The 27056-nt window shown below is 38.7% G+C and overlaps 1 protein-coding gene and 1 pseudogene across 13 annotated transcripts in view; one reads left to right on the top strand and one right to left on the bottom strand.

Annotated features, from left to right (window-relative positions):
• The window catches only part of SLC4A10 (solute carrier family 4 member 10), a 333141-nt gene that overhangs the window by 74197 nt on the left and 231888 nt on the right, over nt 1-27056 (top strand). For 2 of the 13 annotated variants that reach the window (XM_051848042.2, XM_051848041.2), the window contains exon 1: nt 22627-22697. In XM_051848042.2, the coding sequence (XP_051704002.1) occupies nt 22653-22697 (45 nt within the window). In that variant the 5' untranslated portion in view covers nt 22627-22652. 13 annotated transcript variants of the gene reach the window in all.
• Nucleotides 698-2006, bottom strand: LOC138849130 (leucine-rich repeat protein SHOC-2-like; annotated as a pseudogene).

Genomic DNA, 27056 nt, shown 5'->3' with positions numbered 1-27056 from the left:
CTCCCCGTAGCCAAAGACTCACTTCAGATGTTTTGCTTCACAACTCATCAAAGAAGCATAATTAAAGGAATTCTAGTCTTTCACCAGTATCCTTTCACTTTGCCAGCTGTCTTTTAACATTTAAACCAGTTGATGCAAATTCTTTAGCTAAGGATATAAACTCTAGATTTTATCAAATCAGAGCAAATCAAAACCAAAGGGGAGAAAAATCCAGTGATTTTCTCTGACTGTAAACAATATATAAACTTTAAATAGCAAATCTCAAAATTAAGTTAAAGAAAAATTCTACCTTCTGGGCCTATAAATATCTGATAATTGGAAAGGGGAAAATGTATATGAAAAGTTGAAATGATTTTTTTTGCCCATTATATGCTTCCTAAGAGAGAGTATACCTAACTATACTGCCTCGATCTCTTAAATTTAGTATCTTCATAATTTGTTTGCAAATGTTTTATACAAATTGGCATATCAGATTACACAACAGAAAAACATCCATCAAATTCAGCAAAGAAATCTTATTGAAGCCTTTTGTACAAAATTTAAAAAAAAATCTAAATGGCTATGATTCCTCTATTAGCAGAAATTCATAATTCAGTCTTTTAAATCTGCCAGATATATCAATATCTATATAAATTATAGATATGAAACATTAATGGCTATCTATTTTTGAACAATGTTTGGGACCAGCAGATTTGTATCAGACCATGGTATGATATGGACCCTGCATCTTTAGGAACTGAATGATAAAGGAAGGCCCCCCCAGCAGTAGGAGGGGTGGAAGGTGACTGAATGGACAGTTCTCAATACTTATGATTAAAAGCTTGCTGCAGAGAGTCAGTTCAAAGGGAAGGCTATGGAGGTTGGGGTTGTCATTCAAATACAGTTCTAAGTTCTCTACTGTACCTGCAGATCCCTATGATAAGCAATTTCATTTGGCAGGGATTCCAATTTATTCTCTAAATCCAATTCTCTTAACCTCTTAAGGTTTCCAAGGCCATAGAGAAATTTCTTGAGAAAACTGTTTGATAATATTAGACCCTAAAGAGAAAGAAGACCAGACACATCCTCAGGGATCTTTGTGAGCTGATTAGTAGCTAAATTCAACTCTACCATACTAGTCCAAGTTCCAAAATCCTGGAGAAGAGATGTTAACTGATTGTCCTTCATATTCAGCTTAATACTTTTGCTCTGGAGAAAATCCCAAATGGGATTTTATTGATTCAATTGTGTTCTTTGTAAAGAGAATAGATGGTAGAAACTGAGATGGACCACCTACTGGATATAACTGGAAGGAATTTCTAGTTAAAGTTAATCTATTCAGTTTCACAAGACTAGATAAAAGACTCTCTGGTAAAGTAGAAATGTTATTGTTCTCTAAATTTAATTCTTACAGTGCACTGATTTTGCTAATTATCTGGGTATTGCTGATAGTTTATTGTATCTTAGACCAAGATGACTTAAACTGGACAGGTTTCCTATAGTATCTGGGAGGTCTACCAGTTCATTGTGCTGCAAATCCAGGTTAGTTATCTGCATTCAGTTTCCAGACTCCTTTGGAAGGTGTTCAAGTTGATCATGGGCTACATCCAGGGTAATGAGGTTACATAATTCACCAATTTCAGCAGGAAGTTGTTTGATTTTGTTCTCCTGAATATAAAGCATGCTGAGTTTTGACAGGTTTTTGATGTCCTTTGCCACAGTAGTTATATGATCAAAGGGAAGATATAGAGTGGTGAGAGAATCCAGCCTATTCACCACTGAAGGAATTTCTCTTAGATTATTATGTCGTAAATCAAGCATCCGCAGCTTCTTCAAGTTATCAAGAGTCAGGCAAACTGGTAAACGAATTTTCACTTAGAGCCAGTATCATGAGATTTACTAGACAGTCTACCTCTCCTGGGAGGGACTGTAGTTTGTTACTGTATAAATAGTTCTGTTAATCTCATCAATTCTTTGATTGATGATGGCAATATCTGTGTAGACCTCTTTGATACGTCCAAATGCATTCTTTAACTTTGCTCCCTTTCCAAAAACCTCCAGAGGCTTTGCCTCCTTTTCTCTTTCCTTAGATGATGTTACTTTGGGATCTTTGTCTTTAAAGCCTTTTTCTTTTCCTAAACTACTACTCACAGTTATTCAAGGGTGTAGAAAAACTATATGAACTCCTTTATTTTATTTGCCAGTAATCAGAATTCAAAGATGAAGAGAAAAAGATCCTACATAGTCAAAAAGGTGTTGGCTAGAAGAAGTAATCATTATGGAGTAACATCCATCTGTTCCATGTTGGATCTAAAAGCACTAAGCCCATTTCTGATAATGCATTTCAACTGGTAATATGGTGCTAGTAAATCAATGATTCATTAGAATTCTGTCAAAAGCCCTCCCCCTCCTTCCTCCGCCTCCTCCTTAGAAGTGAGGCTGCCCAACCCTTTTTTTAAGATTTATTTATTTATGCTTTTGAAAGGCAGAGTTACAGAGAAGCAGAGGCAGAGAGAGAGAAAGGGGTCATCCATCCACTAGTTCACTCCCCAAATGGCTGCAATGGCCGGAGCTGAGCCGATCCAAAGCTAGGGGCCAGGATCTTCTTCCGGGTCTCCCACGCGGGTGCAGGGACCCAAGGACTTGGGGCCATCTTCTGCTGCTTTGCTAGGCCACAGCAGAGAGCTGGATCAGAAGTAGAGCAGCCAGACTCAAACCGGTGCCCATAAGGGACGCAGGCACTGCAGGCGGCGGCTTTATCTGCTACATCACAACACTGCCCCCCCAACCCTCTTTTTTTTAAGATTTGTTTTTATTTATTTGAAAGGCAGAGAGAGAGGGAGAGATAGAGATAGAGGTCTTCATCTGCTGGTTCACTCCCAAAGTGACCACAATTTTCTCGGGCTATGCCAGGCTGAAGCTAGGAACCAAGACCTTCAATTAGGTTCCCCACATGGGTTCATGGGTCTAGGGACTTGGACTATCTTCTGCTGCTTTCTCAGGTGCATTAGGAGGGAGGTGAATAGGAAGTGGAGCAACTGGGACTCAAACAGGCACCCATGTGGATGCCAGAGTTGCAGGCAGTGGCTTAACTCACTACACCACAATATCAGCTCCCTAAACACTCTTGGGCCATGTTCTGCTACTTTCCCATGTGCATTAGTAGGGAGCTGAATCATAGAGAAGCCAGGACTCCAGCCAGCACTAGGATAAGAGATATTGCATCGCAGGTGGTAGCTTAACCTGCTGTGCCACAGTGCCTGCCCCTAAAATGAAACTTCTTAAACTGGAACTTGAGAAAATTGATGACCAGATTATAGTCCATGTGTATATATATATATATATATATAATATATATATCCACTAAATCCACTACAATATATATTATATAGTTTATAATATATGCAGTTTGCAATATATAGTCTATAATATATAAATCTGATTTTATGTGAATATAGAGCATATATACATATACATACATATATATCTTCTAAGTGATGCTTTAATTTCTACAATTAGATATGATACAGTAAGACATAAATATAAACTTTTATATCAAGAAACTAAAAAACCCCGTTTATACAGATTTTACTCAATAATTTATTCCCTAAAAAAAAGAAAGTTTTGAATTCATCTATGGATATAAGTTAATATTTTTATCATTAAGAAGTATTACTAAATACTTATTATACATTCAATTATATGATTTTTTTTTATTTGACAGATAGAGTTAGACAGTGAGAGAGAGAGAGAGAGAGACAGAGAGAAAGGTCTTCCTTCCGTTGGTTCAACTGCAAATGGCTGCTACAGCTGGAGCTACACAGATCTAAAGCCAGGAGCCAGGTGCTTCTTCCTGGTCTCCCACGCGGGTATAGGAGCCCAAACACCTGGGCCATCCTCCACTGCCGTTCCGGGCCACAGCAGAGAGCTGGACTGGAAGAGGAGAAACCGGGACTAGAACCCAGAGCCCATATGGGATGCCGGCACCGCAGGCGGACGATTAATCAAGTGAGCCACGGTGCTGGCCTCCTCAATTATATGATTTTAAAGACTCATAGGAGCCAGCGCCATGGCTCACTTGATTAATCCTCCGCCTGCGGTGCCGGCATCCCATATGGGCTCTGGGTTCTAGTCCCGGTTTCTCCTCTTCCAGTCCAGCTCTCTGCTGTGGCCCGGAACGGCAGTGGAGGATGGCCCAGGTGTTTGGGCTCCTATACCCGCGTGGGAGACCAGGAAGAAGCACCTGGCTCCTGGCTTTGGATCAGCACAGCGCACTGGCTGTAGCGGCCATTTGGGGGTGAACCAACGGAAGGAAGACCTTTCTCTCTGTATCTCTCACTAACTCTATCTGTCAAATAAATAAAAAAATTTAAAAAAAAATAGACTCATAAAATATGGTGTCTGCCATCAGGAAGTTTTATAATCTCATCAAGGAGATGGACAACATTTGTTGAATGTTCATATATATAAATTAAATTCTCCTTAGGAGTTTACAGCTTGAGGAAGAGATAAAACACATATATGAATATTATAAAACATATCAGTGAATGAGGTTAACAGCATAGAACTTTGCAGATGGGATTTGTCACCTAGGTTCAGGGCAATTAGAAGGATGAGACTTAAATTTGTCTTTAAAAGAGAGAGGGTAGAAAAACACAAGTGTAGCCTAAAGGCTGGATACCCCAGAAGAGAAGGGCTGGTAAACATGTAGTACCACATATTGGATAGTTATGTGATCCTCTGCTTTTTCAAAGATTAGAATTTTCATAGATTTAAAAATTTGATGTAGTGTGGGGAGCAACTCGGACTACACTGTTACTGGAATTAAGACTTATTCTATGCATCTGCTCTCCCACAATATGGCGCTGGGAGAGGAGGAAACAGCTTCTACACAGCTGCCTCCAGTTCAACCAATAAACTGTAGGACCTGCTCCTGATTGGAGGAGAGCAGCGTACTCGGCATGTGGGTAGCAGAGTTGGGATTGGTGGAAGAGGACTATAAAGGAGGAGAGAGACAACATGCACCAGGAACATCTAAGAGGAACACCTGTGCAGCCCCCGAGAGAGCCGGCCGGCGGTGTGCCGCTCCCCCGCGGAAGTGGGGAAAGTGGCAGGGGGAACCACCCTTCCATGGAGGTGGAAGGGATGGTAGCCAACCCGGGAAGAACCAGCAGCAAACCCGGGGAGGGCCGAGCAGACAAAAGAACAGCGCAGGGTCCTGTGTTGTTCCTCCGCGAAGAGGGGGAGCGACATAATGGTGCCGTGACTCAGATATGAAGCCTAGGCAGGGTTTAGTGTCGTTCCTCCATGAAGACGGGGAGCGACATAATGGTGCCGTGACTCGGATAGGAAACTTAGGAGGGAAGAAACGGGAAAAAGTGGGAAAATACCGGAGAGAGAGACTAGCAAAGAGCCTAGGGGAAAGCTGGACGGAAAAGGTGCCGGAAGAAGCTATCGAAAGCCTAGGCATAGACTCGGATACAGACTGTGGGAAAGAAGTTAGGATTGAAAGCTAGGATTTAAAGCGAAAGCAAGAAGAAACTTAGACTCAGATACGGACTGCAGGTTGAAAGTGAAAGTGAAACCTATAAGAAACTTAGACTCGGATACGGACTGTGGGGAGAAGCCAGGAGAAATGAGAGGGGAATGTTGTTGGAAGAAAAGTTAGGAAACATACCGGGTAGAGAAAAATGTTAGGGAAATTGAAGCCGCGGGGGCAGGCCGAGGCGGAGACGTAAGCCAGGTTGGAATTCTTCAAGTCAGCCCGGGGAACAAAAGGCGAAAATCTGGAACTAGAGGCGGACGCATGAGCTAGGTTGGAATCCGTCAGATTAGCCCGGGGAGCAAAAGACGGGAAGCCAAACCGAAAGGCGCAGACGTGAGCTAGGTTGAATTCGTCAGGTTAGCCCGGGGAACTTAGACTGAATACCAGTGGCGGAAACGTGAGCTAGGCTGTGTGACTCGCGGAAGCCGTCGCTCGCAGAGAGAGTGCGCAGGGCACGAATAGATAGGGAATGTGGGGCCGTGGTGTGGGCTGAAGCGGCTCAGAGCCGGGAAGCCACCGCGGGGTGAGGCGCCGAGAAGCAGCCTTGGGGCGGGCGCCGGGAAGCCGCGGGGGTAAGAGAAACAGAAGTTTAGAAATAAAATGAGAGAAATAGGAATGCTGGCAGATAGAAGTAAAATAGGAGAAATAGGAATGCCCGGAGATAGAGAAATAGAGAAAAATAAGGCCTCCCCACAACACGGCAATGAGAGAGTTTGGATTCGGTCTGCCTGATTAGTAAGACGATAAGCACCTGTGGGAGGCTGCAGGTCACCGAAGACAGGCACGTTATCAACACCAATAAGTCTCCCCACAAGACGGCAATGAGAGGGCTCGGATTCGGTTTGCCTGATTGATAGGGCTTGTAAGCACCTGCAGGCAGTTCTAGCAGAGCAGAGCATGCACTGCAGGGCACCAAACACAGGCACGCATCAGAGCCTAAAAACCTCCTCACAACATGGTGAAGAGAGGACCCGGATTCGGTTTGCCTGATTGGTAGGGCTTGTAAGCACCTGTGGGCAACTCCAGCAAGCAGAGCAGAGTGTGTGCCGTGGGGCACCGAAGACAGGCGCGTATCAACGCCAAAAAATAAAAAGAAAGGGGGAATTGTGGGGAGCAACTCGGACTACACTGTTACTGGAATTAAGACTTATTCTATGCATCTGCTCTCCCACAATATGGCGCTGGGAGAGGAGGAAACAGCTTCTACACAGCTGCCTCCAGTTCAACCAATAAACAGCAGGACCTGCTCCTGATTGGAGGAGAGCAGCATACTCGGCATGTGGGTAGCAGAGTTGGGATTGGTGGAAGAGGACTATAAAGGAGGAGAGAGATAACATGCACCGGGAACATCTAAGAGGAACACCTGTGCAGCCCCCGAGAGAGCCGGCCGGCGGTGTGCCGCTCCCCCGCGGAAGTGGGGAAAGTGGCAGGGGGAACCACCCTTCCATGGAGGTGGAAGGGATGGTAGCCAACCCGGGAAGAACCAGCAGCAAACCCGGGGAGGGCCGAGCAGACAAAAGAACAGCGCAGGGTCCTGTGTCGTTCCTCCGCGAAGAGGGGGAGCGACATAATGGTGCCGTGACTCGGATATGAAGCCTAGGCAGGGTTTAGTGTCGTTCCTCCATGAAGAGGGGGAGCGACAATGTAGGTATGCAGAAATAATAACTAAGATTATTAGAGAAAAATATAGGAATGATTAAATGTGGTACACTTATGGGCTGAAATTTTGAATTTTGAACATTTTGATTTACTTTATTGTGGGGAGAATACTCTTTGCATTATTGGAGAATTTTGTTACACTGACTTGCACATAAGTATTTGAGAAAAGGTAGTAAGACCATGTTAGGAAAATCAAATTTTATGTTATCTAGTGTGAAACATTGCTTTAAAGAGACCAAATGGCTCCCAAACCTAAAAAAGCTTATTAAAACCATATTGAATATAGCCGGCGCCGTGGCTCAATAGGCTAATCCTCCACCTTGCGGCGCCGGCACACCGGGTTCTAGTCCCGGTCGGGGCGCCGGATTCTGTCCCGGTTGCCCCTCTTCCAGGCCAGCTCTCTGCTATGGCCAGGGAGTGCAGTGGAGGATGGCCCAGGTGCTTGGGCCCTGCACCCCATGGGAGACTAGGAAAAGCACCTGGATCCTGGCTCCTGCCATCGGATCAGTGCGGTGCACCGGCTGCAGCGGCGGCCATTGGAGGGTGAACCAACGGCAAAGGAAGACCTTTCTCTCTCTGTCTCTCTCTCACTGTCCACTCTGCCTGTCAAAAAAAAAAAAAAACCATATTGAATATATATGTTATTAAAGAAACACTGTTCAACCCAATACAGTAATAGTCAGTTGCCAAGAGAACATGAGAAAAGAAAGATGGCCAGGGCAAATGATGAGGGGCTCCATCAAGTCCAGTGTAGAGAACTAAGAGTTTGACCTACTGAGCTCCTCTACTGATCTCTCTATACATAGAAGGGGCATCTTTATATGGTCTGTAATTTGAAACTTAACTAATTGATTTAGGCTCACTAAACACAGTTCTACCTACAATTTGGCTTCCAATAGTGCTATACTGGAAAAGAATCTCTGCAGCTGTGTATTATTATTTCACAAATATTGATGAGAAAACAAAATTGTATGTCTTTTTACATTTTTAAAAATTATTTTCATTTTATTTGAAAAGCAAAGACACAGAGATCTTCCATCTGCTGATTCACATCCCAAATAATCACAATAGTCATATCTGGGGCAGGCTGAAACCAGGAGCCCCGAATTCAACCTGAATCTCCCACGTGGGTGGTAGGGACCTTTGTGCTGAGACATCACCTGCTGTGTCACATGGTGCATGTTAGAAGGCAGCTGGAGCAGAAGCACAGTTGGGACTTAAACCCCAGTACTCGGATATGGGATACAGGCTTCCAGGCATCTTAACAACTGTGCCAAGTGCCCTTGCCTATTTCTTTAACAATGCAAAAAGGAAATAATAAGTAGCGTTTCATGGATGATTGTCACGACCTCTGTTATTCCAGGTGGGAAACAAAAGATCAGTTCTCTTGGAACAAGAGAAGAAGGCAAGTTAGTACTATATTATTTTGCTTAAATCAGGCTATGCTTTTTATACCACAGATACCCCCTAAATTACCAAACTGCTTTATAATTTCCAAACATTAAAGAGAAAAAGAGAACATCTTAGTGGTTTATTGGTGGCATTGCTCTACATGGCCCTGGCGAAAACCCAGGATCATCTGAATTGGCCAACAACTCCAGAACAATTTTAATTTGAAGTAATTTAAACTTTTATATATTACTTCAGAGCAGATCTCATCCTCAGTCTTCCACAAAACAATAATAATAGAAAAAGAAACTTGGGAAAGATCAAGGCTTTAGTGGAGAAACATAGAGGTTTAACAAACTGAGCCTGATTACCACAATAATTCTGATTTTTGTTTGATTTGTGTTGTGTGAAAGAAACACCTTTGATACAAGTTTTCTAGTTCACTTAATTAATTTAAAACAGGTTATACCTTCATAACCTGACTTTAAATGTGTAGAATTTCACTTTGCTAGTAATACTAAAGCAATTCTCTCCTAAGGGGTGGCAGTAGCCCAAAACACTTGAACCGTCTATCACCTGCTGCCTCCTAGGGACTGCTTTGGCAGGAAGTTGGAATCCAGACATAGAGCAGGGAATATTGGATGATGTGGGATGTGGGCATCTTAGCATGTCTTAACTGCTAGGCCATATGCCCACTCCAGTTTATATTTTACATTCATCCAATCCTCAAGAATCTCTATGTAGATATGTACTATTATTACATCTTTACTGATAGGGAAACTGAAGGCCATAAAAGTTTTATAAATGGATTTGTTGAATTTGGCAGCTTAATAGCCATTAATATAGCAACAACATTTATGCAATAATTTCCCAGTGCTAGAATGGTGGACAAATGCTGTCAATGTTGAGAATAATGAGGGCAGAGAAGTGGCCATTGGATGTGGAAAGAGGAGCTGACTGGTCTTCTTCTATCACATATGTTCTCCTCTGTCTTTAGTTTATCAACTTTTTTCAGTAATCCATCAATTCTTCTCTCAGTAGTGCAGATGATAATAATAATAATAATAAAGGATGCCACATATTGAAATTATATATGTAGACTGTGCTGACTGCTTTAGGTATATTATCTTAACCTTCAAAATAACTACACTAACGTTATTAATGTATTTTAGAGATAAGAGATCCGAGATTAGGAGCTTAAACACCTTGCTTGTGGTTGCTAGTTGGTGAATCCAACTGAATTTTTATTCAATTTTTGTCAAATTCCCAAGTCATTATATTATAAAGTTGTGTTATAGCCCTGAATTTTTAAAAAACAAGTTTTGTTCCAGTAGATCTGGAGCATCTATGTTGCCATCCTCAGATTTTGAAAACGGCAGCTCAGTCACACATGTTAATCTTATTTTCTATCCTTGGTTTTTCCTTTCTTGCTTTTTTGTGATAATGTTACAAGTCAATCTTCCTTAGAATGATAATTGCAAACATTTATATAGAAACCGCTTTATGTGTTTCACATGTATTACTCACACTCAATCCTTACAACAACCCTTCTAGGATTATCATCATTCTACATGAAAAGAAACTGAGGCAGATGGATTACATACTGATCTCAAAGTCAAAACCAGGATGTGAACTCAGTAGTCTGCTTCTGTTGCTTGTGCTGTTAACCACAAATCTTTGAATCCTTTTGAAAAATGCATAAATCCTTTTTCAGTAGATTTTTTTTTTGCTGTTAAAAATCATATCCGCTTATGAACTGTGACCCTGTCTACATTAACATTTGAAAACACAAACATGGCTGGCGCTGCAGCTCACTTGGCTAATCCTCTGCCTGCGGCGCCAGTACCCCAGGTTCTAGTCCCGGTTGGGGTGCCGGGTTCTGTTTCCGGTTGCTCCTCTTCCAGTCCAGCTCTCTGCTGTGGCCCGGGAGGGCAGTGGAGGATGGCCCAAGTCCTTGGGCACCGCACCTGTATGGGAGACCAGGAGGAAGCACCTGGCTCCTGGCTTCGGATAGGTGTAGTGCGCTGGCTGTAGCAGCCATTTGGAGGGTGAACCAACGGAAGGAAGACCTTTCTCTCTGTGTCTCTCTCTCTCTGTCTAACTCTGCCAGTCAGAAAAAACAAAACAAAACAAAACAAAACAAAACACCAAAAAACCACTAACATGTCTTGGATTTTCCATAACTATCAGTTTAAGTACAATGTTAGTATTGCCAAGATCGCATTTTAATGATGTTGTCTTCCAGAATATTTCACTTACAGATTTATTATTTTACTGTTTTCAGATACCTTTGAAGTCTGAACACATTATGAATTTTTATTTGTATTTTCCCTCATTTACTTAACTTTGAAATGGTGCTTGAAGGGAGTAAGTTTACACATAAAATATATTGTGTTTACACATGATATTTTGAAGTCCTATTGGTCCTCCTGGTTGGTTCCTTGATGGAAGGTATAACTGATAGCCATTTGAACAGCTTCCTAAATCTACAAAAACCTTTCTGTTTCAATGTGCAAAATAGCATTATGCTAGATAAATGGCATTCATTTAACAAATGTCACAGAAAGAAAATAAACACTAAGTCTACATTTATCATTGCTTGTTTTTTTTATTTATTTATTTTTTATTTTATTTTTTTGACAGGCAGAGTGGACAGTGAGAGAGAGAAACAGAGAGAAAGGTCTTCCTTTGCCGTTGGTTCACCCTCCAATGGCCGCTGAGCCGGCACACCGCGCCGATCCGATGGCAGGAGCCAGGTGCTTATCCTGGTCTCCCATGTGGGTGCAGGGCCCAAGGACTTGGGCCATCTTCCACTGCACTCCCTGGCCACAGCAGAGAGCTGGCCTGGAAGAGGGGCAACCGGGACAGAATCCGGCGCCCCGACCGGGACTAGAACCTGGTGTGCTGGTGCAGCAAGGCGGAGGATTAGCCTAGTGAGCCGCAGCACCGGCCCATTGCCTTGGTTTTTAATTAATCTCCTTTGCCACCTTTTAGTAATTCCTCCAAAAAAGGTTGTTTTGCTTTACAATCCTTGGTATATTCTTTAGAGATCAGCATTATTATCTTAGTCTATAAATATCAAAATGAGAAAGGGTTATTTATCCTAAGTTGTTGTTTTTAGAAAGCTTGTAAAAGATAATGCTATTTCTAATTATCGGTAATTTAAGCCTTTGAATGTGTATCCTTTTTCATTTTCACATTAACTTATGGAGACATTAGTCTACACAATGACTGTGTGTGATTACCCAGTCTTGGTAAGGTGGTAAGGAACCAACATATTTCCATCAGAGAGTGTGAATAGATCTTACTCTTTTGGAGTGAAATTTGGTAATTTTTATCTAAAGCTTCAAAAAAATGTCATATCCTTTGTTCTAGTAAGTTTATTGAAGTTTATCCTAAGGAAATAGAGAACATGTATAAGGCTGTATCACAGATATTTTTATACTGTATTTGTAATATTGAAGAGTGGCAAAAACCTAAATATCTGTGAATAAGGGATTAATTTAATAAAGTGGGATATCTCTATTTGATAGGATAACCTTTAGCTACTAGATGATATTTTGTAGAAAAATACTTCTTGAATTAGGCAAATCTTTAAAATATTTTAGCTGGTAGAGATGAATAACAATATAATTTAAGTGAATATTACCTAAGATACTAAAATTGAAATTTCAATAACGGATATCCCTATATAATGTCATTTTACCTTCTGGTCTTCTAATATCTATATACATAGGTACTTTTATAACTGGAATTACAAAATTAGTCAAATACAGTGTCAATATTATCCAGCAAAGTGTTACATCTTATATTTCCCTCTATTGTGTGACTGACCTACTGTACAGTTTTATTGACAGAACTAGTAGAATGATGTTGAAATTAGAAAAAAATGGAGTTTATTAATAATGTGAGTAAAAAAGAGAAAGATGTAATGTATTACTGAAGCTTGGTGTTGACATTCGTATATAGAAAAATACTTGTTTATGGCCGGCGCCATGGCTCACTAGGCTAATCCTCTGCCTGCGGGGCCAGTACCCCAGGTTCTAGTCCTGGTTGGGGCACCTGTTTTGTCCCAGTTGCTCCTCTTCCAGTCCAGCTCTCTGCTGTGGCCCAGGAAGGCAGTGGAGGATGGCCCAAGTGCTTGGGCCCTGTACCTGCATGGGAGACCAGGAGGAAGCTCCTGGCTCCTGGCTTCGGATCAGTGTAGCGTGCCGGCCGTAGCAACCATTTGGGAGGTGAACCAACGGAAAGGAAGACCTTTTTCTCTTTCTCTCTCTCTCCGTCTAACTCTGCCAATCAAAAAAAAAAAAAAAAAAATACCTGTTTAAACAAGTAAAGGCATTTTTCGGGGTTCCTTTGTAAAGGTGCAAATACTTCATCTGAACTGACTCTCTGTGTGGCACCCACAACATCTCCTCCAGGCAGCAGTGATTATTTCATAATAATTAAGATTTTACCAGCAATGGTCAGCTTTGTCACCATCTCTTAGGTCTTCTTTCTTGACCTTTTGTAGTTTCACCACTTCTCAAAAAAGAGAAGTGGATGCCCTCTACAGCTCAGTGCTTCTCACTGTCCTGCATCTGTGAAAATCAATTTAAATGAGACCCAATAATGAGTTAGATAAATAGTGACACAAAGTCATGCCACACAAATTCTTTCCATTTTATTCATCAGAGTCTAAAACTGGTACAGGAGCTAATTTGTCAAAAAGCAGTCACTGCAATCTTTGGCCTAATGTAAGTAAAGTGTGAAAATCAACAGTCAATCATATATGCATAATAAGTGATATACAAGGCACATAAAGAATGCTTTTTTAAAAAAATATATAATCTAATAAAAGTAGATTTAAACATTTCCATAAAATTAAAGCAGAAATGTGAATGGAACATGGGAAAGACTCACACTTGAGGCATAATTAATGGAAAAATGAAGCACATGAGACATGGGTATTTGTCACACTCTTAAGCTTCTTATTCAATGAAGTATTAAGCCTTTTTATTGTAATGCAAATTTAAAATATATTATCTCAAAAACTAAAAAATAAGTACAGAGAGAAAAGGAGAAGGCAGGAGGGGAGAGGAAAGGAGGGAGGAAATAAATATCGTTATGTTCTGGGGCCAGCACTGTGGCACAGTAGGTTAATCCTCTGCCCGTGATGCTGGCATCCCATATGGGCACAGGTTCTAGTCCCAGCTGCACCTTCTTCCAATCCAGCTCTCTGCTATCATTTGTCTAAACAGTCGAAAATAGCCCAAGTCCTTGGGCCCCTGCACACACTTGGGAGACCCAGAAGAAGCTCTTGGCTCCAGGCTTTAGATGGGCCCATCTCCCACCATTGCAGCCATTTGGGGAGTGAGTCAGCTGAAGGAAGACCTTTCTCTTTGTCTCTCCCTCTCTCTGTCTGTAACTCTACCTTTCAATTAAATAAATAAAATCTTTAAAAAAAATCATTATGTTCTTAGAATTACATTACCAAATCACATTGAATCTGTTAAAAGCTAACTAAACATAAAATAAAAAAAATTTAAAATATACTTAGAAACTAGTTTCAGTTTTTATGAGAAAATATGAGCATATAAGTTATATATTTATAAGAGAAGTCATATTAGGGGCCATGTTTTAGAAATTCAGTACTTTCCCTATATTTTTACTGCATATTTTACATAGTTGAAATTGTGGTCAACATATATATTGACCCGCGCCGCAGCTCACTAGGCTAATCCTCCGCCTTGCGGCACTGGCACACCGGGTTCTAGTGCAGGTCGGGGCGCCGGATTCTGTCCCGGTTGCCCCTCTTCCAGGCCAGCTCTATGCTGTGGCCAGGGAGTGCAGTGGAGGATGGCCCAAGTGCTTGGGCCCTGCACCCACATGGGAGACCAGGATAAGTACCTGACTCCTGCTATCGGATCAGTGCGGTACAATGCAGTGTAGTGCGGCGGCCGTGGCGGCCATTGGAGGGTGAACCAACAGCAAAGGAAGACCTTTCTCTCTCACTGTCCACTCTGCCTGTCAAAAAAAATATATATATATTGTGATCTTGTTTTTCATTTGATATTCTATTATGATATATATCTTCCTCTGTCATTAGCATCTTTTATTCACAATATTAAAGATGTAAATGTAATCATCAAATATACTATAATTTAACTTTTATTTTTCCTATTTTTTCTTCTTCTAAATATTATAGCACTAAGCACGTTTTTGTGTAAATCTCAATTTATACTATTGCCTGGAGATAGATTTTTCCAAATTGGAAATACTAAAGCAAAATATTAAATATTTTGAGGAATCATAATACATTTTGCCTATTTTGCAAGTTTATCTGATTTACTTTTTTTGACTTACCATATTTTTATGACATTACAATATATTGTGCAATAATACATTTACAATATCACAGTGATGTTTTATGACACCATACTTGATTAAGACAATACAGTGTTTTAAAACATCACAATAGTTGGTTTATAGCATGATAATATTGCTGTTGATATCAATGGTTTTTATTACAGCACAATTGGTTATGATTTAATGTTGGTTTATGTTATCACAATTGATTATGAAGTCATAATGGTAGGTTCAAGATATCACAGTGGATTTTATGACTTCATAACAGATTATGATGTCACAATACAGATTTATTATATCAAAATGGCTTTAAAGACATTATAATTGATGTTGACATCACAATGTCTTAATGACCTCATAATAGTATATTTATGGCATAACTGTTTATGATGTTATGTTGTTTTTTTTCTTTTCAACTTTTATTTAATAAATATAAATTTCCAAATTACCAATTTTGAATTATAGCAGCTTTTCCCCCCATAACCTCCCTCTTACCCCAACCATTCCATCTCCCACTCTCTCTCCCATCCAATTCTTCATCATGATTCATTTTCAATTATCTTTATATACAGAAGATCAACTTAGTATATACTAAGTAAAGATTTCAATAGACTGCACCCACAAAGACACACAAAGTATAGAGCACTGTTTGAGTAGTAGTTTCACCATTAATTCTCATAGTACAACACACTTAGGGCAGAGGTCCTACATGGGGAGCAGGTGCACAGTGATTCCTGCTGTTGATTTAACAATTGACACTCTTATTTATGGCGTCAGTAATCACCCGAGGCTCTTGTCATGAGCTGCCAAGGCCATGGAAACCTCCTGAGTTCACCAACTCTGATCTTATTTAGACAAGGCCATAATCAAAGTGGAAGTTCTCTCCTCCCTTCAGAGAAAGGTACTGCCTTCTTTGATGGCCCATTCTTTCTGCTGGGATCTCACTCACAGAGATCTTTCATTTAGGCCATTTTTTTTTTCCCCACAATGTCTTGGCTTTCCATGCCTGCGAAACTCTCATGGGCTTCTTAGCCAGATCCGAATGCCTTAAGGGCTGATTCTGAGGCCAGAGTACTGTTCAGGGCTTTTGCCATTCTATGAGTCTGCTGTGTATCCTGCTTCCCATGTAGGATCATTCTCTCCTTTTTAATTCTATCAATTATTTGCAGACATTGGTCTTATTTATGTAATCCCTTTGACACTTAATCCTATCTTTTGATCAATTATGAACTTAAACTTATCACTTTAACAAGTAAAATGACATTGGTACATGCTACCTTGATGGGATTGAATTGGAATCCCCTGGTACTTTTCTAGCTGTACCATTAGAGGTAAGTCCAAGTGAGCATGTTCCGAACTGTACATCTCCTCGCTCTCTTATTCCCACTCTTATATTTAACAGGGATCACTTTTCAGTTAAATTTAAATGACTAAGAATAATTGTGTGTTAATTAAAGTGTTTTTGTTCTACTTAACTGATTTACTTTAAAAATAATTTTCATTAATGCAAAGAGAACAGATTTCATATATTTCTTGAGTATAATTCTTAGAACATAACCATATTTCCCTCCCTCCCTCCTACTACCCTCATTTCCTCTTTATCTCAATCCCTCTTCTTTCCCTCCTTTTTTTACCTTTAATTTTTGCAATAAAATAATTTTACTTTACTTCATAATTACAGGCCTAATGCACTACTTGTTCAACAAGTAAAAAATAGGAAGACCAGTGTTCCACAGGAGTAAAGACAAGGACTGAAAACAATAATCCGATCATAAGATGTCAGCTTCATTCTTACGCTTTTTTGAGCATTCTATATTAGTTACCACATATCAGAGAAAACATGTGATATTTATCCTGTTTGTGGTCAATGTTGTGGCATAGCCAGTAAAGCCACCACCTACAATGCCAGCATCCCATATGGGTGCAGGTTCAATTCCCAGCTGCTCTGCTTCTGATCTAGCTCCCTGCTAATGGACCTGGGAAAGCAACAGAAGTTGGTGCAAGTTCTTGGGCCCCTGCACCCACACGAGAGACCTAGATGTAGCTCCTGGTTCCTGGCTTCTGCCTGGCCCAACCCTGGTTGTTGTAGCCATTTGAGGAGTGAACCACCAGATGGAAGATATTCATTCTCTCTCTCTCTTTCTCTCTCTCTCTCTTTAATTCTATCTGATAAATAAATAAATCTCAAAAATTAGAAACCCACATAATGCTTTGCATTTTTAAAGCAGTAGTAGGGGCAGTGGTTTTGGTACAGTGGTTAAGATGCTGTTTGACATACCTGGAACCCTTATTAGAGTACCTAGGTTTGTGTCCTGCCTCTGCTGCCACTTTCTATTACAGTTTTCTGATAATGTGTATCCTGGGAGGCAGCAGAGGATATCACAATTACTTGGTGGCAGGAGTGCCACCTATGTTGGGGAACCAAGATTGAGTTTCTGATTCCCAGCTTTGGCCTGGCTGACCCAGCTATTATATGCATCCGGCAAGTGAACCAGCAAACAGAATATCTCTGTTTCTCTCTATTTCTTTGCATTTCAAATAGATTTTAAAAATTAGAAAAACCCATAGTAGTATATAAATGCAATAATGTTTAACAAATATATACATATTTGGTAAATGGAAATATATAAATATACGCAGTAGTATATAAATGTAGAATTTGTGTTTTCAGAGGAATTGTCAAAAATAAACAAACAAGAAAATGTCTATGATAAGCATAAACTTTAATACAGAAAAATGTGATTCTGTGTTTTTTTCCTGAAGATTCACTATGTTTCTCAATCTAACAGGAAAATGGAAAACAGTACTAAAATAATTATTATTTTAATTAATGTACATATAATGTATTTTTAGAAAAAATATAATTTACAAACAGTCATTTATATGGGGAAAGACTTCAAAATGAATGTACAAGAATTATGAATTCTGGCCTTGGCTCTGCTACTAGTTGACCTTGGGCAACTTCATTGAATTTTAGTTACATTTTCTGTGAATTATTGTGCATAATATGCAAACTATGGGCACAAAAAATAGAACTAAACAAGTATTAAAAAGCTCTTCCTCTTTTAAATTTTTTAAAAAATTGACAGGCAGAGAGAGAGAGAAGAGAGAGAGAAAGAATATGAACTATCCATTTGTTCCCTCCCTGAAACAGGCAGGGCTAGGAAACAGGAATTTGCTCCACATCTCCCACATGGGTGGAGGAACCCAGTGACTTGAACCATTGCTGCCGCCTCCCAGGGATTGCTTTATCAGGAAGCTGGAACTTGGAGTGGAACTAGGAGTCAAACTAGTACTCAAATATGGATGTAGGCATCCTCAGCAGCAACTTAACCATTAGGCCAAGTGTCCAACCCTCTTGTCCTTTTAAAAATAGTAAGCCTTTATTATTTTCAGGTGTTCAGCAAATTATGTGTGCTTTGTGCTTTTCATTCTGTAGTTTTGAAAGTTCCCTTTGCCTCCAGATTCCTATGTTTAAATTCTAATAGCTAGGATGGCAGGGTCTTTGAGAAGTGATTGCATTATGAGGGCAGATCCATCCTGAATGGGATTAGTGCTTTTAAAAGAGGCCTCAGAGAGGTTCCTTGTCCCCCTTTTCTACTACGTGAGGTTGTAGTGAGAAGACAACTCTCATTAGCCACCAAAGCCATTATCACTTTGATTTTCGACTTGCCAATCTCTAGAGTTAAAATTTATCAGCTACCCTGTCTATAGTGCTTTGTTGGAGCAGCCTGAGGAAACTGAAATGCAGCCTTTTCACTCTTGTATTTCAGTCTGAGGGGCTTCTTCAGGTAGGTTTTGACTAGCCCTCCTTCCTTGTCTTAACCATTTGTTAGATAAGCTTCTTAGGGAAGGTGTAGAAGCATTCTGTTATGCACATGCCTTCATAATAACTATTATGAGTAACATGTTTTATGAATAAATATTTTGATAGGGAAAATCCTGAAAAGTGCTATCTTATACTTTTAATTGATTAACCATGTTAAATCACTATGAAGTGGGTTGAGTAATAGAAAATAAATAAATCATTTTTTGGTTTAGGTGGATTTTACTAACTGGGTAATACAGACATTAAGAACTTCTTTGTACTTCACAGTTGGTATTTTTGTTGCAAAGTCAATGAAATGTGTTGGCAAGAAAGCACTGAGAAAAATTAGATTATGTATACTAATTAATAACATCCAAAGGATGACAATAACAGTTTATATCTGTACTAAAAGTTCTATTTTATTATTTCTAATTTATTTATTCATTTAATTTTGTTCAATATATTTGCATTATAAGAGGACACAGGAAAAATGTAAATAAATATTCTGCCTCAATATTTTTTAGCTAGTTAATAAAAACTAAACATGTGCACATTAAAAATATAAACAACAAAAACCATAGCAAGTGATGAACATATGTTGATTGTAATATGAGATCCCTTGTAATGTAGGAGATGGAGAATAAATCTTTACGTTTTTTCCCTCATTTCTTGTATCAGTCCCCAAATTCTATCCATTTTCATTGAGTCACATATCTAGAATGTATTTGTTTCTCTCAAAACCTATTGTTAACTATTTGGTGCGGGCTGTCATCATAACCTTACTGAAAGAATATTCTCCTAATTTATCTTTCTTCCTCTAGTTTTATTTTGCTCATTTTATTGTCCACAATGTAGCCAGGCCAATCTAGAACTAGTAAATTGATATGTTGATAATTCTCATTTCTATAAGGATAAAGCTGAAACTCTTAGCTCCTAAAGCTTCCCGTGTTTGGGCCATGACTTCTCATCTCTCTGTCTGCTTTTGGTTAGACCCTCTAAGATCAAACTGTTCTGTATTTACTATTGTTTAAATGTGACCTGTTAAGGATCATCTCAAATTTAACAGTGCTTTCTAAGAGGATTCATTCTGATCCTGGAATTATGGTAGGATGTCCTTGTATGGCTCTCATATCTCCTTTCAGTTTTTTCTATTAGAACAAATGAGGCTAGTTTAATCATGTGTCTTCATGTGATGGAAAATTTTGGTTGTTTGTCATGGAGTCTATTGCATCTGTATAGTGCCTGACACATAGATGATGCTCAATATTTTCCATATGTAACAATGAATATTCAATGCGACATGATGTAGCTTAGGAAGGTCATTCTGAGAAGCTTCAGTCTTAAAAGATGAGTATTTTTCTTACAAGAGGGTAAATAGTGCATAAGATAGACTGTACATGTCTACATGTGATCTTCCATTCAGGTGTGTCACTGAATATATACAACCAAAATTCTTGAGGCAAGAGTTGTGTTGTTAAGCCGCCACCTGTGGTTTTTGCATCCAGTATGGGCACTGGTTTGAGTCCCAGCTGCTCCACTTCTGATCCAGTTCCCTGATAATGTGCCTCAGAAAGCAGCAGAAGATGGCCCAAGTGCTTGGGCGCCTGCAACCCATGGGAGACCTGGATGGAGTTTCTGGCTCCTGACTTTGACCTGACCCAGCCATGGCCATTTGGGGAGTGAACCAAAGGACAGATCTCTCTGATTTTTCCTCTTTCTCTGGAACTCTGCCTTTCTTTCTTTCTTTTTTTTTTTTTAAAGAATTATTTTATTTATCTGAAAGAATTACAGAGAAAGGTCTTCCATTCTGCTGGTTCACTCCCCAAATGACCATAACAGCCAAAGCTAATCTGATCTGAAACCAGGAGCCAGGAGCTTCTTCCTGGTCTTCCACATGGGTGCAGGGGCCGGGCCCAAGCACTTGGACCATCTTCTACTGCTTTCCCAGGCCACAGCAGAGAGCTGGATTGGAAGAGGAGAGCTGGGACTTACTGGCACCCATATGGGATACTGGTGCTACAGGCTAGGGCTTTAACCCACTGCGTCACAGTGCTGCCCCCAATTCTGCTTTTCAAATAAATAAATAAATCTAATAAAGAAAAAATTCTATGTTTGAACTTGTACAGAAAATGGCATTGATTTCTCTAAAGAGTGCATGTGAATTAGGCTATTAAAAATCCTGATTTCTTAAGATTTATTGTGTCTAATCTCCATGATAATACATATTATACCTATCAAATATGTGAGTGGGAGAATGGAAATTATACTGATTTGTTATTAATCTGAATTCATCTAAAACATTTTCTGTACAGTGCTTCAGCTATGTTCAAATTTCAATTAGTTTATTTTACAGGTATATAAATAAAGTATTCATAATTACATTAATTCAGTCTACATGATCTGAGGGCGGTTTCAGGGTATGTGTTGTGCTTAGTGTCCTAATTTTAAATTTAGTTCACTTGATTATAATCTTGGTCCTTTTTGGGTTTTTGTTTTATATATTTCTAAAACATCATCTTTTTTGCATGGTAAAGAGAATTTACAATTATAATTTTAGAGGATCTTAGTTCTCTATTCTCTATTATCTTAGTTCTCTATTATCAGCCTACTTTATCAGTCTTTTTTTTAAAGATTTATTTATTTATTTGAAAGGCAGCATTACAGAGAGGCAAAGGCAGATAGATAGAGAGAGAGAGAGAGAGAAAGAGAAAGAGAGAGAGAGGTCCTCCATTCACTGGTCTTCTCCCCATATGGCCTCAACGGATGGAGCTGAGCCAATCCAAAGCCAAGAGCTGGAGCTTCCTCTGGATCTCTCCCAGTGCAGGGCCCAAGGATTTGGGCCATCTCCCACTGCTTTCCCAGGCTATAGAAAAGAGCTGGATTGGAAATGGGGCACCTGGGACTTGAACTGGCGCCCATATAGAATGCTGGCACTGTAGCAATGTCTTTACCCACTATGCCACAGTGCCAGTCCCTATCAGTCTTAAAATTTGCTGATTCTACTGTGTTCTGATAAAAGAAAGTGTTATGAGAATCTTGTATAAGACAGAATGAAAATACATGTTAAAATGCCAATAAGTTACATAGATTTAATTCCTAGATATAACCAATCAGTCTTAGAATTTGATAACAACACATTACCTCTTGGATTTTAAACTTTTAAGGAGATGTTAAAATATCAAATGTGTTTTTATTTACAGCATATTGTTCTGAAAAACATGAAGTAAAATGCAGTTCCTGAAAATTAAAACATGAATATATTTACCTATTTATCCACAGTTATACACAGTTATCAAAAATTGTAAGAATAAAAATTCTTTATTGTTAGGCACTTCTAATTTTAATAGGTTGGGTGGGTGATTTGGAGGAGAGATCCCTTTAAAAGAGTACAATTTTCTTTAAATGATTATATATTAAAGCTTAGTCATGTATGAAGAAACCTGTGTAATAATTAAGATTTGCCATTTTAACATGGTATTTACAATAAATAAAAGAGATAATTACATATATCGTTGCTTATTTTTAAAAGACTGACCAAAAAAAAAATTTAAACTCTCCTTGGCAAGTGGAATCTGTGTAATAGCAGAAGCGGGAAACCTGCAGGATGTGGCTCATTCTCTGTGTGCATGATGCAGAATTGCTCTAAGCAGTAAGCTTACTGTTTTCAGACAGCATTAGCAGCATCAGTAAACACAACTGTGTCAGCCTTCTTAGTACGGGGTGTTTGTAATTGCACAGGGGAGACGATAAACAGTCCATGAGATTTGCTATCTTGGTGATGGCTTAAATAGATACTAATGGAGAGATTTGCTGTTTGATATTTCCTTCACTAGCCCTGAAGATGCTGAGAGATAGAGATGGCTGTGATTATCTTTTCTAAGACAGGAATTGCAATCGTTAAGGGTTTCTGGAAATAGAAAGGTCATGCAGTCTGGAACCTGTGAGCCTTTTCAATCTCTAAGTCATCAGGTATGGCCTTGCAAATTTCGGTGTTCCTATTAGAATGTAGGTTATTGCTTTTTCTGGTTCTTTGTTATTTAGGATATATCAATCAATGTAATTGTTTTTATCAGATTTTCCTTAGGTTATTTGAAAAAGTCCTATTTATAATAATTGATAGCAGATAAATAATATGAATTTGTTAAATGTATATGTGTTTGAGTTGTGCTTAGTTTTTTTGATGGGGGGATGGAGATTAAAGGAAGAGATTCTTTGTATGTGACTAAAAGCAAAATTTGAGACTCTTCAGAATTTTCCAGATTAACCTAACTATAGTCAAATTGCACCTTTTACTTCAAGGGATAAAAATAGCACAAACTGATAAAACTGATAAGAATACATTATATCTAGCTACTCTTATGTGACACACAACAAACAATTTTTATCAGGAATTTCTTAAGCATAGACATCAATGCTACTACTATCATTGTAGTATATACCACATAGCAATTAAAGTTTTGTGAGTACTATTGTATTTCTCATAATCTGGCTGTAAACTAATTTCCTGAAATTTATATTGCAGTATTTATTTAGACTCTTTTTAAAGGCTTTGGTTTTACTAATTTCTTAGATCTATTGAAATACTGTTACTCTGATGCAACAGTACGTGGATACCTGCTAAGACACTGCTTATAGATGAAAACAGACTATAAATGTGTTTTCACAAAGAAGGCTTGTGACATTTAAGCTTGTTGCAGTTTTTTTGACCTAGAGAGAGACGGCATTGGCTTACTTTCATTTTCAAAATGAAAGGACATAACTACATTGTGTATGCTAGCTATGAAGAGTAGAGAATCATCACTGAAAATAATTTGAAAATATATAACCACTTTTGGTTTGAAATTCTGCTTGTTTTAAACTATGTTTCTCTCTCAAGGTATAATGCATTTAGCTTTGCTTTGTTATAGCATAATTGCAGAATTACATTCTTGTGTAATAATCCACCAGGGCTTGACATTCAGATTTTGCAGAAAATATGATTTATTTATTTTTATACTTATATAGTTCTGCCCTAGTTTTGGAGAACTTGTCAGATACTCTGTATTAAAAGTTCAAAAAGATAAAAATGTAGCATTTCTCAACCGAAACATACTTTCTTCTGCATGACTCTGTACTGTGATTATGATTTAATGCCTCATCAGGGTGAATGACACAGTATTAAAAATGAATATATTTAACAAAGTCTGAAACACTAAATTGACTCAGTTAAGGAGTCAGTTTCTCCTTTTTTTTTTTAATTAAAAACACAGCAAAAGAATTCTACCTAGTGATATTGGCTATAATTTATATGTTATTCAGGCTGCTTAGCCAGCTTATATTCTTATTAATAGGGAAGACTGCCATATTCTTAAGCTTGATTAATTTTGGAATGATTTGAATATACCTTTTAGTTGCTACAAACCCATTTAATCTGTTAGAATTTATTTCCAGTATTTGCATGTATTAGTCACCATGAGTACATTCTGTTTCTTGGCATTGCTTTGAGATTCCTCTAGGCATGGGTTTTATAGCATCCTGTTATTTTTTCATTGCATTTATGACCTTCCAAAAGAACAAAACCATAAAGATTTTTGATTAGTTTTCTTAAATGACATTTAAATGAGACTATCTCAACAGTTTTGGAAGGTAAAAAGACTTATTGTCTAGTGTTATCTTTTTTTTTTTTTCAAATAACCAGAGACCAACTTCTATTACTGTGTCAAAATACATTATAGTAAAAAGTAGATGGGTTAGGCTGTTGTGGACATTTAAATGTGATGTCAGTCTTTCTTCCTGTTCCACAAGATGATCTTGACCTTTTGAATGTCAAGATTGATTGTAAATCTGCCTGGTAACAATTGGTCATCTTCTTTTTACAAAGGTTGTGTCTGTAGTATTTTACATGTGAGTTTTATCATACATTATAAAGATTTCTAAAGGTTAGCTGTCTGTAAACAACAATCTGGGTAATTTTGTCCATGTTTTTGAGGAGATTATGAGAAAAAGTATACCAGGAACTCATATTTTGAAGATTATTCAAAGATGGTATACTATGATGAGTTTTCATCTATAAGCTGATGAATCCTAGGATTCATCATCTGTTTTTTTCACATAAATTTCTTGATACTAGATAAATAAAAGGTAGGTCAAATTGTATAATCATTTCAACAAACCGTTGAAATCTGTACTTAATATATGCTAAACTGATCCTCTGTATATAAAGAGAATCGAATATGAATCTTGATGTGAATGGAAGGGGAGGGGGAGTGGATAAGGGGAGGGTTGTGGGCTGGAGGGACGTTATGGGGGGGAAGCCATTGTAATCCATATTCTGTACTTTGGAAATTTATATTCATTAAATAAAAGTTAAAAAAATAAAATAAAATAAACACTTTGCAAATTTAAAAAAAATTGTATAATCATGCATTCTATAATTTTATTGACAGAAATATTAATTTGTTGAACCAGGGTATTATCAACTGCAAATCAGTAAAGTACTCTGTACATTTTATAAGCCATTGTTGTCAGTTATTTTTGAGAGCAAAAGTGGACATAGTCCATTGACAAGATGCAGAAGTGGGGACCCCAAGATTCAACTTAAAATAGGGACATTTCAAATTCAATCTAATTCCAGGATAGATGTGTATAATTAAATGCTATGGAAATGGATATTTATTTCATAGTTAATATTGGAAATAAAGAGTTGCAGGTCTGGGACTACCTATCTAGGTAATCTGGGGAGTTCTCTGAAAAAATGGAGGAAATAGGATTCACCTTAGACTCTGAGAAAGGGAATTAGAAGGAGCTAGTATGGCTTAACCACCAGCAGGTGGAAAGTAGACTGTTATCCTCTTGCTTTTCATACCAGTATGCCTGCTGAAAGTAGCAGGGAGATAGGTAAGCTCATGCAAACCCTTGTTTCCCCAGAATTCCAAACTGTGCATGGTAGTCAGTAGTGTACCTGAGTGCCTGTTTTCTTGCATTGGAGCAATAGAAATCGATTCACAAATTCTTCTTTGTTAGTCATATGAGGCCATATAGAATGGTAGCAAAATATCCATACTCCACTGGGTTCAAATTTTAGCTGTCCTAACCAACTGTATGATCTTAGGTCTGTTTCCTCAGTTGTAACATAGGGATAGTAATGGTAACTACATCAGAGTAGGGAAGATTGAATTAATGTATGTAAAACTCTTTAAAGTGTAACAGGTATATAACAAGTGCATTATTGTCAACATTATTTGTTGGCAGACTTTATTATCCATTCTAAGAGCTTGGATGGGCTGTTGGCAGGCCTTGTGATGAAAGGCATACATGGTTTTGCTCCCCATGCCTCACTCTCCTTAGCAAATAAATTAAACCAAAAACATACACTACACTAAAATAAAGATGAGTATAAAAATACAAATGAGTAGGTTCCACCATTGATCCAGCTCCCTGATAATGTGCCTGGGAAACAGCAGATGATGGTTCGAGTGCATGAGTCCCTACCACCCCTGTGGGAGACCAGAATTGAATTCCTGGCTCCTGGCTTTAATCTTGCCCAGCCTGGGCTGTTGCAACCATTTGGGGGAGTGATCAACTGATGGAAGCTCTCTCTGTCTTTCCCTTCCTCTCTGTCTCTCCTTCTCTCTGTTTGCCATTCAAATAAATAAATCTTTAAAAAGTGTGAAGAATAGGGGCCAGCACTGTGGTGAAAAGGTCTAAGCCTCCACCTATGGCACAGCATCCCATATGGGCACCAGTTCATGTCCTGGCTGCTCCTCTTTGATTCAGCTCTTTGCTGTGGCCTAGGAAAGCAGTAGAAGATGGTCCAAAAGCTGAGGCCCCTGCACTTGGGTGGGAGACTTGCAAGAAGCTCCTGGCTCCTGGCTTCAGATTGGCTCAACTCTAGCCATTGTGGCCATCAGGGGAATGGACCAGCAGAGGAAGACCTTTTTCTCTCTCTCTCTAATCTTAAAAATGTATAACAAATAAAATGTTACATCTGATTAAATCCTAATCTTTACTGACAAAAAGTTGTGAATTGATGAAAAACGAAGTTTTTTGCATTTGCTTATGACGCTGATTTAAACTCCACAGTAGTCCTCCTTCTCTGATATGCTTTTAGTGGTTTCAGTTATCCAGGTCAACTGTGTTCCAAAGATATTAAGTAGAAACTTTCAGTAATGAGTGATTCATAAACTGTAAATAACTCTTGTTATAGTATATTCCTATAATCATTCATTTTTAAGCTATTGTTAATCTTACTGTGCCTAATTTATAAAATAAATTTTATCACATGTATGTATGTAGGTATGTGTGCATGCATAGGTGAAAAACATGATATATATAGGAATTGTTACAATT

The sequence above is a fragment of the Oryctolagus cuniculus genome, chromosome 3, assembly GCF_964237555.1.
Source record: "Oryctolagus cuniculus chromosome 3, mOryCun1.1, whole genome shotgun sequence".
In the NCBI taxonomy this organism is placed as follows: domain Eukaryota; kingdom Metazoa; phylum Chordata; class Mammalia; order Lagomorpha; family Leporidae; genus Oryctolagus; species Oryctolagus cuniculus.
Note: the sequence above shows the minus strand (reverse complement) of the source record. Positions and strands in the feature narration are given on the sequence as shown.